Source organism: Myiozetetes cayanensis, unplaced genomic scaffold (genome assembly GCF_022539395.1).
Source record: "Myiozetetes cayanensis isolate MyiCay16 unplaced genomic scaffold, myiCay2020 scf4, whole genome shotgun sequence".
Taxonomy (NCBI): domain Eukaryota; kingdom Metazoa; phylum Chordata; class Aves; order Passeriformes; family Tyrannidae; genus Myiozetetes; species Myiozetetes cayanensis.
In genome coordinates, this window is record NW_026087631.1 from 15,459,156 (window position 1) to 15,475,784 (window position 16,629).

Here is a 16,629-nt window from a genome sequence, read left to right on the forward strand (position 1 = left end):
GCAATGCAGAGCACATTTACCACATCCCTGTTGGCAGCAAATCACAAAAAGGACTCACAGACAGAATGCAATACTTAGTGTTCACTTAGCAATAAGTATTAGCAATACTTAGTATTCACTTCACACTGGCCTTCTGAAGTACAACACCTTTTCTGTAGTACACAAAAATTTATTTAATATGTTTACTGGTCAAGTAAACATTTTTTTTTTTTTACCTCTAAGTTCTTTTCTTTACCTGTAAGTTTTAACAGATTTTACCGTAGAAGTGTTAACTAGATTTCAGCAAAACCAACAGTTAAGAAAAATAAAATATGATTTAAAATACTGAGCATCTGTCTCCTCTGAAATATTAATACAGCAGTTTCATCAGTAGGATAATCAACAGCTGAACAGATCTTTGTCTCTTTTAAAAATGGTATCAAATGTAAGAATCAAATCTAACAATGGATACCCATCGTTGCTATAGACAGGTACTATAGTAAGTCCGTTTTAGCAGCAGCACAGGGACAGGAGCTGTACTAATATAACTTAAGTAGCAGAAGCTCTTGACATTCTTTTGTTCTACTTATCAGATGAGTAAGTACACAAGAGTCTTCATTCACTTGCAAAGACTCGCAGCCATTATGATAACAACTCCTTTATTAAGACACGTTAGAAAAATTAGAGAACAAAAAGTAAAATAGTTTTTACACTCTTCAACACACAACATAATTTCTTTAATGTACTGATTCATTTCTGCAAAAGGGAACTGTTCCATACTGTAAATACCTGGCTGTCAAAAAATAAAAGCATTTTAAGTATTCTCCAATAAGGGCTTTTTTAACTGAAAAAAAATCCCACATTAAAAAACTCAGTTCTACTCAGCCTTTTTTTGCTGCAGTCAAATTAAGGCAGCAGTTACTGTTTACTCCTCTTCCCCTCAGCCCTCCTAGTAGCAAACCAAATTTAGGCACAGTTAAATTATGGGCATACCACATGAAATACACCTACAGCTCACCTTCTAATCGTACAAAGACTGACTGATGGTATAAAAGATGGATTCAGAAATCAATAAAAAAATACAAAACTGCTTTCTATTAATTCTGAAAGTCCCAGTGTTATTTCAGGTAAGAACTCAGCAATAGTTTTATCTGTAGTACTGTGCTTTTGGTAACATATCAGTTTTTCTTATAATTCATACTCGAATATTAAGAAAATACACATTTAACCAATTTTATTGGAAGATATTTTAAATTCCATCAGTATGCCACTCATTCAGTTGGCTAGAAATTTCTGCATACTGACTGTATGATCTCAAACTTCAGGAGGAAAACATGCTCATAGTTACTGAGTGACAACATTATGGCAGAAAAAACCCAAAGGAAAGTTAAATAATGATGAGACTAAGATAAGGCATATCTTCACACTAATTTAAGAACTATTTTTAATAAGTTTTAGGTCCATTTCCTTGAATAATTAATAATGTTTCAAAAAACTCCAAAAGTACAGAAAATGTTTCCTCTTTAAGAAAGATTCTTTTTTTTTCCTGACAAGCACCTACAATGATACTGCACTTTCATATGGATATCAATAAAAAGCGTATTTAAGAGTAAAGGTAAACCTTCCTTATGAGCAGATTCTCTCCAAAGGAATACATTGAAATGTTAATAATTATGCATGCAAGTCAAGAGCACTTTTTATTAAATACAAAGAGTTAAACAGTTTAAGAGTCCTGTATATAAAAACTGCATATCTATCATATTTTATGCCTATTTTTCCCTTATTCTCTCAGAGAGAAGAACTATAAAAGATCCCTCCAAATGTTTTTCCACTCAAGTATGTCTTCCATCTTCATGGCATTTAAGACAGAGAATAGCAAGACTCTTTCCACAGAAATTAATAAAATATATTTAAAAAAAAAAATCTAAGCCACAAGGTCATTAGAAAAGAAATAAACAGGAATATTCTAAAAATAAATAAAGAGATTTGCAGTAGACAAATACTGTCTTGAGACAAGGGAATACCAAGAAAACATACAATTTCAAAAAGCTACTTCTTCCATCAAGGAGGCCCACAAGATCAGAGGAAGCACAAATAAGCTCTGTTGAAAAGAGTTGGAAGGTAAAATAATCTGTAATCCTAATAACAGTTTCTTTATTTGCCTTCTGGGAGATATTGCAGGAAAATAACTTCATTTTCTTCCAGAACTATTCACTGCCGTGTTAATGCCTCTCCCTCCTCTCCATGTCTCCTCAAAACACGGTGGGATTTCACGGGTGCTACAGAAATTTTATCCCTTAAGTATCAGGTTATTTCGCACTAAACACAAGTCAGTTTGCAGCATAAACTGTGAAATTCAGAAAATAATGGCTCTGCTTACATGAGTGGGAAAGCAAGGGAGTACTACTCCGTTTTCACTGGTTGTTTCTGAAACTATAGTTTAGTAGTCACTTGCTATTAATATACATGTACACATGTAAACATGAGAAGAAGGGCAAGTTCAGTACAATTAAATGCAAAATACCCAGTCCACACAGTTATAAAGCTATCAGACAAACTACAAAAAGGTTGTGTGAATAAACAAAAACTGCTAAGGAAAAGATTACTTCACTGTAATTAAAAAAGTGGATTTTTAGGGGTTTAAAAGCCAGAAGACTTCAGACAATTGTGACTTCTAGTGTGGTGAGTAATTATGTACTAAGAAATCTCTCATCTGCTCACAATTACTATGCTTGAAATTTCCTCCAGCAGTAACAACTATTTTTATACCTCCTATGATAGACTCTTCTGCAACTTGCACACTGAAGATCACTTCCTTTAATCTACTCTGGCTCTGACAAAAGTACAGCACTGCCCATAAGGCAACACTGTCCTCATGGATAGACCTAGCATAAGAATTTTTAATATCTCATGTTCTAGGAAAGATTAGCTGCTTCTTGAATTTATCACTTGGTCCACCAATTTACCAATACCACGTTTTCCATCTGTTCCTGTGACAAAATTTCTTAAATCTATGCTTGACAGTAAACAAGCATGTGACAAAAAATCAGTAAACCAACTGCCACAAATTACATGAGAACAGAAAGTGTATAATACCACAACTTTTTTTCTAGAAGAATCTTAGACTATGTAACTTCCTGGGCTTGAGGAGCCAACTCCTACAAAGACGAAGAAAGAGACTGCTGCAGAAAGGTAAGGAATCCGCAATTTCTTTTAACTTCTAAGAAGATGGGAACAAGAATATTACTTTCTTCTCAAGGAGCCTTTACCACAAGCCTCAAGTGGGTACCTGACAAAAGCTCAGAACGGAGCTTTCAGGATCCTATATGTGCTGGGGGAGGCTTTCACTTTTGAATAAAAGCAGGTTACTGCAAAAACAGAGGAGGTCTAATACAAGGTTCTTCATAAATATTGATGAAACTCAGTAAACCATCAGCTTTATCTTTGTATCTTGTTCAGTAAACAAAATGGTAAACAAAGTTACATTCACTAAGACATTTTTTCCCCAAGAAATATTCCCATCAGTGTTCCTAGCTCTGAAAACGACTGTGTAATTTTTGAAGTCTGAACTAGAAATTACAGCTTTATTCTTACCTCCATTACACAGCTCCTTTCCAATTTTAGATAGCTACGCCTTGGTTTTCACACCTGGGTACAGTCCCTAACTTGTGGGTTGCCATTACCCATTAGTTAAGCACTTAAGATCTCAGCTTTCCACTTATCCACTATTTCACAATGCTGGTCTAGTGTACCCTGACAATTCATAACTACTTACAAAAGAACGCCCAGACATCATATTCTGATGACTTTCTCCAATTAGCAAGCATTTAAGACTCAACATTTTTACTAGATATCTGCAATTTTATCTTCCATCTATGAAGAGGAATAGATAATCTCATGTCTTGCGAAGAGCTGTTTCTAAAGATTCCTGGCTGCAAAGCATTCATCCTACAGTATTCTATACTAATTGAACATATTAGAAGGTATGTTTCATCAGAGTGAGCCTTTAAAGAACATAAAAAAATGCTGAAAGCTACTAAACCAGAGAAACACTGTCCAGGCCACTGCAGCAATGAATATATGATCCTGAATTTAAAGTAAAAAAGTGAAAGTGGTATTTAAGAAGTATTAAAACTCATCATAATGCACACACGTTCAAGGCAACAAAATGAAAGTGGTGTTCCCTGACTTTCAGAGACAACTTTTAATCTTAAATAGCATTTTATACTGGTTTAAGCATAACTAAAATCAGTTACAGAATCCAGACTGCTTTTGCTAAGAAACAACCAACCACCTGAGTATGCAAGTAAAAAGCCCGTTAGTAGCCCATTTATACTATAAACTTATACATTAGTAAAAAATGAGAAAATAGCTAACTACATGACCTACTGTAGGAATTAAAGGAACATTTTCAAGGAAATGATATAAGATTTTTTCCTAGTTTATATCTGATTTAGAGAATATCTGTACTCACTTTACTAGTTTAAGAAGCTTCACATCTGTCTAACTGATTAGATGCAGTTTTGTGAAAGGCACAAAAATATGTGAGAAGTTTTAGGTATTGCTCACCTATAAAAGCAAAAGGTGACAATTGGATCATTCAGGCGACCATCATAAGAGTACTTCTGGGTATAAAAGCACCAAGGGGAGCGAAATGAGAAATTCAGATATTAAACTGCATTTAAAGTTAAACTTTTTATAAAAGTATTTAAGAGGTTTAAAACTAGCAAGCAGCAACATATATTGTATCAACAAAAGTGAAGCTAAACTGAGTCTGAAGCTATTCACAGCAACTTTAAGTAAAAAAACGTGATAAGTAATCAGCAGTTTGGAGATCTGCAGTGTTTATTCAAAGAGAACACAATGGGAATAGTCTCCGACTACTTAGTTTAAGGTATATCCATATGCAGACAAATGCTGTGATAGCTAAGATTCATTAAATAGTCAGGATTCCATAAACACACTTTAAATTAAAGAGTAGAGCAAAAATGTGTTACAATATTTGAAAAAAATTAAACATTAATTCACTCACTCATGGGGCTTCTTTCTGCTGTAAGTAACTAAGAACACTTTATTAAATAGATTTATAACCCTAAATCCAAAAACTTCTGTCAAAAATTGATCCTGGATTACATCACAGTAAAATGCATAACGCTCCTTTTTTACCTCCAGATCCTAGCTGCTTGTAGAATCTGTATTCCAAATGTAGCTGTGGTGCTCTCGACTTCATTGGCTCCTGATTTAAAAACAAAAACAACATTTAAAATAAAGCCTAGAAACTAATATACTAACCTACTACCAGCCAAACTAGCCCTACTGTTTCCAAGCCACACAGAAAGTTTGAATGTTTTTTCCAAAATTACTGGCAATTAAGAAACCTAGAAAATGAAGCCTCCCTCGGGTGACACTGGTGCACACAGGGCCAGTTATAACTTGTATGGCTCCACTGGACCTGAGTCCAACATGCAAACCAAACCACAGACCCACCATGGAATACCTCAAAAATAGCATGGCTCTCCAAAGCATGTAGGTGACATATCTTGCAGTTCTCAAAAAGTGACATTGATATGCAACTTAACAGCTTGAAAAGACTCTCCAAAAACCTATTCTTATTAAAAAGTGTTTCATCCTAGGATCTTAACAAAAAATACCAAATCCTTCCACCAAATAGTAACAAGCTTAGCAGAAACTGAGTATCAACACCCTAAACTATAAATCCAAAACAAACAAAGCCCCAGAATAAGTTTGTAGTTTAAATCTTTGCTTTCTCAATGTAATTTACGTACATTAATGAAATCTTAATTCTGTGTCTGACATGCTAGCATGTTGAGGATAGATCAGCACTCCTAGGATGAAGCATAGGAACACACAAACAGCCTAAGTGAATGCCCTAACTTTTTGAGTATCTCCCTTTGCAAAGTAAAGATACTTTACCACAGGACTTTCGAAGTAATTTCCTAGGGCATCTTTTGTTTAGAAGATATGCCTAGTTTCTTGTGATATATAACACAGTCTTAAGGTTAAGCTGAGCCAGGGGAGATTTAGGTTGAATGTTAAGAAGAATTTCTTTACTGAAAGGGTGATTCAGTATTGGAATAGGCTGCCCATGGTGGTGGAGTCACCATTCTCGGAAGCATTTTAGGAAAGACTAGATGTGGCACTTATTGCCAGGGTCTAGCTGACATGGTGGTGTTCGGTCATAGGCTGGACTCAATCTTTTCCAACCTAACTGATTCCGTGATCTTCCAATGCACCAGTGATAATTTGGATATTACCTGTGCCTTACACAGTCTGTTACTACTAGAACTGCAGCACATACTTAGTAAGCTTTTTAATACAGCTAGCAGCAATAACTGACACTGCTGGATTCACTTTTCTGGAAAAGTTTGGGCAAGCTGCTAGTAATTTTCCTCATGCAACCTTCTCCAGAAGCTATGACTTGACTGAGGTGGGTTGTTTTCTAATGTCATATCTGGGGCATAAGAACTATGAGCTCATGTGCAATCACGAGAAACTTAGTGCTCTTCCTCAACTCATCTGCCTCCAACAGTCTGGTGTTTGCAGTTCCTGTCAAAGTCCCTGTCAGTAAACTGATGTTGCCAGGATGCCAAAGGTTGACGCCCAAAAGTAAAGAAGGACCAATGTAACATTTTCTGCAAAAAAGAAATAGAATTTACTATCTGCTTTTTATGCTTCAGAGCATTCATCATAGCTGAACACTGTCATCCTTTCCAGCTAAGTGAGAAAGAGCTCTCTGAAAAAGATAGTGTTTATCCTTCAAAAAATTAATTACTAAGCAAGACCAGTTGAGCCTCCAGACAATCCTAGTTACAGTTTATGAGAAGTACATATGAAATTTATGATCAAGTATTGAAGACAGCTATTACCAAACAAAACACTTCACTATAAACATGAACCTAAGCAAATCAGTGCAACCTCAATCAGTGCAATCAGTATCAACCTTTAATACTCAGCTTTCAGATGTATGAGTAAATCCCTTATGAAGCATTTATTTAAACGCTTTAACCTTTCATAAAACTACGCAAATTTAACTACTAGTTTGCCTGTAGTAGTGTTATAAAAGTCTGTTAATTACAAAATACATCAGTCTCTGCATAGTGTCTAATTAAAACTTATGATTCTACCTGCTATGAGGAAAATATTTTATTCCACAAAACTGTGCACGTCTGCTGATTATAATAATACAAGATACTTTGTACAAGAACAATTAAGTTTAATTTTGTTCAATTATACAGTTTTGCCTCAATTGATAGTACATTAACAACTTAATAGCCTCTTAATGCTGTTAGATGGTCCCATAAAAAGGATGTAAAATAGTTTGTATGTATTAAATTTACATGAATAAATGTACACAAAAAGTTGTTCTAGGGAAAAGAAACGGCTTCCAGTTTTTGCGATGCACATCTAGTTCTTCGTGAGCACTGCTTGTTTTGGTCATCTGCAGGAAACAGTCCTGATAAGCCTCCAGAAGGCAGTGGTCTCAAACAGTCAAACAAGTCTACATGACAACTACACAACAGCCAAAGACTGAAGTTAAACCTTGAGGGACAATTGAGTAACTTTACTCCCTGCAGTAAAGGTGAACAAACTGTGGTAGTGTGTTATAGTCCATTTACTATATGGTAGTCTTTAAGAATTGCCTTATTTTTGTAAGGACACTTATATATCTTCAGGATATGCAAAGGATGTATCATCTTGTTTAACAAAACACGTGAAAGGATAAAAGATTACTAACATGTTTAGATAGAGAGCAAATAGTGAGAAACAAATTTCTTCAAAATTTGGCTGACTTGTAACAAAAACATCCACAAGAGTTGCCTGACTGCTTACAAAACTGTTTAGAATAGGGAGTAAAATGAGAGAGCAAAATTGGCATGTCTGCTGAATACAGAAAGGGACCTTACCCGACAACTGCACCTTGAGCTCTGTAAGGCAGTGGAGTAGGAGAAAATACTGAGAGATGTATTAGATACTCAGGTAGGGATGACAAGGTGACTTCTGGAGTACAAGGACTTAGACAGCTGCTCAGATAAAGAATTAGCATATGAAAGGAAGAAGTAAGATCAGGCTTCTAAACTTAAAGAAACAGAGAGAGTGAATAACCCAGTAAAGGAATCAGAAGTAGTGGGAGGTGAGAAGGCTGAGAAGAACAACGGGAGTGTTGGGCAAGAAGGTAAAGGAAGGTATGAAAAAGGTTGAAGGCAAAGAACTGGTCGTAGAAGAGACAGAAGTGCAGGTAGCAGCTTCCCTGGAGCATAAACAGAAATGAGGCCCAGGGATACTGGGAACCAGGGATTTTCCTAAGAGTAAATGATCCTTGCAAACCCTGGTCCATCACCGAGAGAGCTGCCTATTTGTCAAGGGGTTTAGGTGCCCTGGAGAGGGAGAACAGACCTCAGGAAAAGGTGTTGATTGCTGCTGAAAGCAATCATGAAAAGAGGCTGCTTGAGCAGAGGGACTGCTTGCTGCCAAGCGTGATCATTATTAGGAGGCTTCACAGGGCTTTGGGGTGTGTCAGAGAATCTTACAGGAGAAATTGCAAGATGTAGAAGTTAAAACTGAAGCCAGAGATGATGGTCAGAGTCAATAAACTGGTACCACAATAGTGCTGCATGCAGCAACCAAGATATCAAAGCTACTGCAGGATCAGTTAAACAACGACAGGGGAGACCCTGTAAAGACTCCCACCTCGAATGGGGAGGCTGTGTCTGGACTAAGCCAAGCAGAAACAGTTCAGCATAGGCAAAAGCACACGAATTTTGAAACAATTATCTACCCAGGCCCAGTTCCATCCAATAAGACAATGGCAGCCACTTTAATGCTGGGGTAGTATAGGAACAGGCCAGGTGAAAAGGAATCAATTGGATCTTTCACAAAAGGAAAGATAAAGATCCAGTTAAGCTTAAGCACCACCCAGGACAACCAGTTTTAACGTATTTATCCACTACTGGAGTAGTAACTGAAAGACGCTTTCGGGAAGCTATTCATGAGTAACCACCGATACCCACAATAAAGAACACTGTATTCATACCTAAGGGACAGTGCCTTATTTTTAGCCACTGGTTTAGGACCAGGTATTTTCCTTTTTTCTTTTACTACAGATACAACAGTGCAATGATGACGTTAACGATGTCAAGGTCAGGAACGCTGACTGCATGTTGATGTTGCTTTATAATTTGTACCTATTGCTACTGACTGAAATGTTTTGGACATGTTACTTTTAAATGTGAACTATTGTAATAAGAATCCAAACTTAGCTGGGGAATCAATACAAGGATTTGTAAAAATATGGAGGCCTCACAGCCAAGGGTTTCACCTTGCCATGCTCGAAGTTGTACAGGAAGGAGTTAAGATTGTTTCTGTTGCCTGTAAGTTTGTCTGCTGTGATGTTTCTTATTTGTAACTTTTGACCTGAAGACTTCCTCTGAAACAGGGTTCATATTTGGTATTAGAACTTAGAATAGAAATATGTGTGCTTGTTATAACTGTAATGGGACCAACACCCCACACACTTCTCAGTGTGGTACCCCATGAAAAGATCTGACCTGCAAACAGAGCCACAGATAATTATCCTAAATCTTAGTGACATCCATAATTGTAGAATGACAAAATATATAGCCCCTCTGGGGTTGGCTTGGAATAGTTCTGATGAAAAGATGAAAAATCTTATTCTTATCTGACACTAGAATACCATGCTGGACTGAACTGCAGTGCTGGAATTCCTTCCCTATGTCCTATCAAAGTGTTCAGTCTTACAGCACCTTAGAGATGGATGCGCCATTGCAATCTCAATTATTGAACAAAAGGCATCTGGGATGTATAACACCACCAGCAAGGAGTGCCGTGTCATCCTTCACCACGCTACAACTTCAATCAAGGAGGCCCAAGAAAAGATGAATGAGGCTGTGGACCAGATGGCTGAACTACACCAATCAATGCAACCAAAGAATGATTCAATGAAACAAGCCTTGGACCGCAGATGTCTTCTCTTTTGAAATCATGGGGTGGGGAAAATGCTTGGCACAAAACGGGATTGCAACAATGGTCAGATTTCAGTTTTTAATGATGAGCATAGCCCTTATTTGCCATATGATCAGCTGCTTACTACCTCCTGCTTCCTCCTTGTTCTCTCCCTCTGTCCAGTATGTAAAGGTCATTGCAGCCAAATGAGCCACATGTCCAACTAACTGTAAGGAATGTTGGAGCCACAGGGTGGTGTGAGGACGAGGCATAAACCTATTTTGTCTCAAACACTGTGACTACTGTAATAGGAAAGTTGTGATTGGAAGAGAAGGTACTGTGGAGGTGGGACATTGCTGTTCCTAACCAATTTCCTGCTCCGCCGTGAGACTTGTGCTTAGTCCCCACCCTCAACTCACTCCCTCAAGGAGGACTCAAAGGGTTGGCTGTACATGTGCGAACAAAATGGAGCAAAAAATCTCATTTACCAAGGTAACAACAAAAGGAAGCAGATCAGGCCCCCCGGTTCTTTTTTCCCCCTTTTTCATTTTCTTTGTCGCATTACCCAAGCTCTGGACCATCCACAGAGCAGGATCAACACAGGATCTGAGAACTGGTGATATCCTTTGTTCTCTTTCTCTCTTTTCAACCTTTATTTCTCTCCCCTCTTGCTTTGCCTGGGCAAAACACAGCTATCATATTCTACCCCATACTGAAGTTTGTTGTGGGAGTGAGGAGCTGTGGAAGTGAGGAGTTGTTTGTGAGCCAGCACCTTTGAGTAGCGGTGTGTCATGGGAGCTCAGAGCTTATTGAAACTTCCTGTAAAAATTAAGGGCTTGTTAGACACTGCTGTTGAGAAGTGTATTGTAAGAATTTAAGGGCTTGTTAGCCAATACCTTTTGAGCCTAAGTAGTGGGCTCATTGCCAGAATTAAGGCAACTACAATAAAGCACAGGAGCTCCCTGACACATGACCCGGTGTCTTTGTTCAGCTTAATGAGGATTTACAACAAACATCACAGCCCCTACTAGTGGATCATGACAAGTTGTTTCTTTTAGTTGGTATTTTTTTAGTGTTTAAGTGTCCTGCAGAGGAGGTAAGTTTGGGCAATGGAGAAACTTGTCAAAGGGAAGGGAAAGGAAAAAAGAATGAAGGAGAGGAAAAAGCTGAATAGGGAATAAATAGGTGGTTTAAGTCAAATGCAGGGTCACGTAATAAAAGTAGTGAATCTAACAATAAATTAAAAGGTGAGCAGGAAAGGTGGAGTTCATATATACCAAATAGTTACTGTTCAAGGGCTACCCAACCACAAGAAATCAATTTGTATACTAATAGATGAGTAGAAACATACAAACACCACTACACAGTGTACAACTGATAAATGCCAGCTCTTAAGAGCCTCATTCTAGTTCTTAAAAAAGTCTGTTCTAACCTTTCTAACTTGAATATCTCCCCAACCAGAACAGGCCATAATGAAAGAAGCCAGATTAAGATTGTGGAACTGTAGCCATTTTATCAAAACAAATAAGTTTTTACATATAAACATTATGCATTAAAATCCATACACTGTATGACCCTTGGGCCTCAGAAAATTTTTTGAACTATTTTGTTATACAAGTTCTGAAGTTGCCATAAGCATCATAAAAGGAACATTCTTGTATAATTTTGTCCTTGAGGAAAATATTAATTCAACACAATGAAAACTTTAAGTCAAAACAGTCAAACACTTTTAACATTAGAACTACTCCTGCAAGCTGCTGTATAAACCCAGAGAAACTCACAGAGTCCTTCTGCACTGGCATATATGGTTATCATTGATATGCAAAACATCTGGCATAGGATATGTCTTGCTGCTCACAAGACAACAGTAGGTCAACAATGGAATGCTACCATGAGGAATTCAAATACAATTTTAGCATACAGCAGGAGAGATTACCACAACCCTACCTGCCAAGAGCAACTGCTCAAACTGTAATACATACATAATTCAAGTAACCCCATTGAAGAAGGCTAAAGTTGAACTACAACAGATGCAAAACAGAGCACAAGAAAATGAAGAGTCCTTCATTCAGGATAACAACACAAAGACTAGGCACAGGCTTAATGACTGCTTTCAAAGCACAGAACTCATAAATGCCAGAGAAAAACTCTAAGGCTTACTCAAAAGGTCAAGGATGGTATGCCTCAAGCAAGTACAACCTACCTAATTGTTAGAATAAAGTCCTGGCACTACCTCAAATAGAAGAAACAGAAAAAGTGCAAAATCTAACTGAATCCTACAATTTGATGCAGTGTTTTTAAAAGACTGAATCTTGTGACCCAAATCCTTTCCAATTTGGAAATAAGATTAAAAGATCTGAAAGTAATACTGAAAAAAAAAAAAAAAACCACCACAATTTTACAATATATTTCTAAGTATGCTTTGTAGTAAACTGGCTTTAGCTACAAGAATTCTCAAACTATTTTCAAGTTTCACCAGACATATAGAATAAGCTCAAGAAACGTTAAAATGAGTTTTAATCTGATATAATGCATAATAACCCTCAAAACTGTATTCAATGTTGGTCTTCCAAACCATAACTTGTATGTTTTTAAAACTTTAACTATTTTCGAAGTAAATATTTTACTAAGCAAGGACAGTGATAGGAGTATTTTTCAGAAGTTTATTATGTTTGTAATGATTTTTAGATTTCTCATCAAAAGCCATGCATTTCTGTTTCCAGAGTTTACTTTTCACTTTATGAGACATACTATGCTATGAAAAAAGTTCTGTTCTACTGCAGCAACAAGAAATTAACTGGAATCCTAAAATTCCTTCAGTGATAAAAAGTAAATAACTGAATTTCATCATGAAATATTCTGGTTATGAAAACAGTAATTTATCAAGAAGTTTAAAGTATCCAAAAGCAAAATAATGACATCACAAGAGTAGTTCTGATGGAAGACTGAGAAAAAGCAGAACAATAACATATTAACAAAATATCCAAATTTACCATATTTGCGAGTGAAAGAAAGATAAAACAACATTGCAAATAAAATACATCCACCAAAAGTGATGTGCAAGTATCAATGGATAAAGAGAAAAATTGTTTGGAGCAGGAGTAAGGGCATTAAATTACATGCAGTCTGCAGAATTGCTGGAGTTTCTCTGTAGTGACCTGATGTCAGATTCACATTTAATTTTTTGTTCCTCTACTTGTTGGAACAACAAAGGCATCTACTAAGGTGACTGTTGAGTGCATCCTTGAAGAGGTTGTAAATCAGACTTTGCAAACACAAATTTAGCCTTGACAAAGTGACAACAATTAAACACTGGTTTATGTGTATGTGACCCGCATATACAATTACAACTATCACTAACTGCTTTTATCTATTTTGATGAATTCATACAAGAGTATTCCAGATTTCCATTAAAGAAATCAAATTATTATATATATGAAAGGAAAAATCTGATTAGTTTCTCATCCCAAATTTTTTAAAAAATATTAACTTACCAGTTTAATTGCCACATAGTCATTCGTGTATAAATTTTTTCCTTGAAAAAAGAACAAAAACAAGAATGTGAGACATTGGCTTTTCTGTTAAAGTAAAATGCTATTTAAACATCAAGAAAGTCTTTGAAACATTTTCATCTAAGATGCTAGGTGTTCTAGTAGCAGCTTAAGAAATGTAGCCTTATTAATCTAATACCATAAAGGGAACTTTTTTTTCTTGAATAGTGTAAGAAGTGGCAATTTCACTGAGAGTTTCAGCTATGTCACCAAGTTTGTGAAATTTTTATGTACTAAAAAAGATTGGAAGTCGATAAATTACTATAAATGGAATGTGATATTCCATGTTTTCATTTTTGTTGCTGAAAACTATTCAAAACTTGCTTTAATATTATCAAATGATTTTGAAACACCAAAGTTCAAATTAATTAGGACTAATCCTTTACTAAGCTAAAAGTCAGGACAGGACAAGAACATTAATGATATGCTTACTCCATTTGGAAAATGCATTTGCTGCTTCAAAAATTATTCTGTAACTGGATAAGCATATTTCAACAAGCATTAATTCAAACTGTATGCAAAAACTAAAATGCTATAACAAGTTCTATAGGTGTAAAATTAAAAACTGCAAATAAAGGGGAAAAGTTTCCCTTCCAGTACTTTTTGTTTCTTTACAGTCTTCAAATGCATTTAGTATATATTATTTTTAATGACAATCCTAGTTTTTCTCTCTGTAATATTACTCAGGTCTGAATTTGCCATGTTTAGCTCAGTTTTGTTAAAGAAATCACACAGGGAAAAGACATGGACGGAGATAAAAAAGTTCCTTGTAAAGACAGTTACACAGAATCACAGTCACAGAACTTCTGAGTTGGAAGGGACCCACAAGGATCATCAAGTCCAACTCTTACATGAATGGTCCGTGTAGGGATTGAACCTGTAATCTTGGTGTTATCAGCACCATCCTCTAACCAAGTTACAGTGGTAGTTAAAGATTATGATTTCAGCTCTGACCCTTATTTTAAAAAATAGAGTACTCTTGTAAAGCTGAAACAAGATACAATAAAATCATATGTCTGTTAAGGGATACAATAAAATCATATGTTTGTTAAGGATTGCACAGTAACAGACACATAATCAATATGAGCAGCATGCCTTAACTGGACCACAAATATGGTAATTCCATGACCTTTCCAGGGACTAAAGTGAAAATACTGGCATCTTAAATAGTTATCTCTTATCTCATGATCATTTCAGTTACATTTTCGTCAAAAAGCGCACTTTATTTGAAGTTGCTTCTGTATCTCTGCATGGTATTACACTCTGTAAGACACTTACAGAAACTCTTGCAGGAGCCCTGCTCACTCCATCTATTAGGTATATACATCAGCTATTTGCAGCAGGTAACAAATCCAGTCGCAGTTAGGTAACTGGATACAGGGTTGCAGTAGCCAGATGCTGTAATGACATGCTTATTCTGAAGTAACATCAGAAGGTACATTAACTTTCCATGTGGTGAGTCAAGGCAATTGCTGCTTTAAAATATGGCAAAGAGCAGATTTGACACCAGTGTTGATCTGCCTCTAAACACACAACTCAGGTACTGAGAAATGCATCACAACAGCAACAAGATTCCATCAGTTTATCTTAACTAATTTAAAGACCCTTAAAATTAACAGCCCAATATTCAAAACAACTTAAGTCTTTTCCAAGGTAATGGCTGCAAATCAGTCATTTGCTATATTTTTTATTGCTACCATTTGGATCCACAAGCCACTACTGAAGTCTGACCATTGCTTTCTCCTCAAGTCAAAGAACTATAACAGCTACCAATTCATAACTGAATTTCTGTCCCCTGAGCACTTCACCACTCTAACAACTTTATTCCTCTGTCAAGTCTCTCAGATTTGACGTTAGAACACATGCTCCAGATATAATCCCATTTGCGCAAGTATATGAAACAAACTAAGCGCTTGGGTGCCCACTAAATACTTGCCACTGTAACAACACCAATGAAAAAAATAAACAAATCAGAATCTATAATACCAACCTTAATTCCTGCTTTCAATAACTTACATTTAAAACATCTTACTTCACAAACAATAATAAATAAGAATTTGAAACTAGTAGTATATATGCAAAACCCACAGACAATAAAACAAGACTGCACTTGTCCTGGTGACAGCTACAGGACAGTGCACTGCCCTATTATCTTCCTACTATTTCTTTTACTTGTTTGTTCTATTTTATTTCAGAACTATCAGACTATGTGTTAACTAAATTAATATTGTATTTAAAATGAAAGATTATTTCACTCTGTACCTGCTGCCAGCAAATGAGTTAATCTGATATTAATTTTTAATTAATTTTTAATTAACCCTGTATATTGTGACCAAAGTGAGAGAGAGGTAAAAAATTAACTTTATTACTTTGAACTTGCCTTTGTGTAATATTAATTCTGCTGGTTTGATTTAGTTCATGGAGAGGTTTATTATCATTCAAAGCCACATTCAAAAAGTTATGGAAGATTGAAAGACAGAGTTTCAGCTTGATCTGTGGACTGCAAAGGCACATATGTAACACTCTAAAGGTCAAAATGTATCAATCTTGTTTAACTATTAATAGAAATAGCAAGAGTACCTATTATTGAAATTGTTAAATTCAGTGTCCTCAGTCAGAGCTGCAATATTGTCTTTAATCCCTCTACAGTATTAATTAGCTAAGCTTGTTTACACCCTGACAGCCCTCAGAATGCACTACATTAAAACATGTTATATTTTATGCAAGCACTATGTTAGAAATACTGCCTGAAGGACAATGAGTAGTAGTTGTTCCACAGGCAAAGCTGAACAGAAACAACACCTACATAGCCCACCATAGTCTCAAATATCTAACTTTGAAAACCATCTCTCTTTAAAGTTTGAAGCACTGCATTAACTCAAGCCTTCCAAGAACACTGGAATAAATTCTTGCCATTAGGTGTTAATTTGTTAACACATACAGAATTCACACACCTTGAAAACCCTGGTTGACCATGCTGTCTATCATGGAAATTCAAGTCCCCAAAATTAAACATACAGTCTTTCAAACAGACACAGTGTCTATTTTAATAAATGGTTAATATTTCCAGCTCTGCTGCCCAAATTCTTCAAAACTTTACAGGTCTTTCTCAGTCTGT

The 16,629-nt window shown here is 36.1% G+C and overlaps 1 protein-coding gene across 11 annotated transcripts in view; it reads right to left on the reverse strand.

Annotated features, from left to right (window-relative positions):
• Positions 1-16,629, reverse strand: part of CSNK1G3 (casein kinase 1 gamma 3) — a 66,679-nt gene that overhangs the window by 31,414 nt on the left and 18,636 nt on the right. For 10 of the 11 annotated variants that reach the window (XM_050330199.1, XM_050330203.1, XM_050330207.1 and 7 more), the window contains 2 exons: positions 13,455-13,495; positions 5,146-5,215 (listed from right to left, as the gene is read on the reverse strand). In XM_050330199.1, coding sequence (XP_050186156.1) covers positions 5,146-5,215; positions 13,455-13,495 — 111 coding nt within the window. Of the gene's footprint in view, positions 1-4,548; positions 4,605-5,145; positions 5,216-13,454; positions 13,496-16,629 lie in introns of those variants that run through there. The other variant, XM_050330209.1, reaches the window with a different exon arrangement.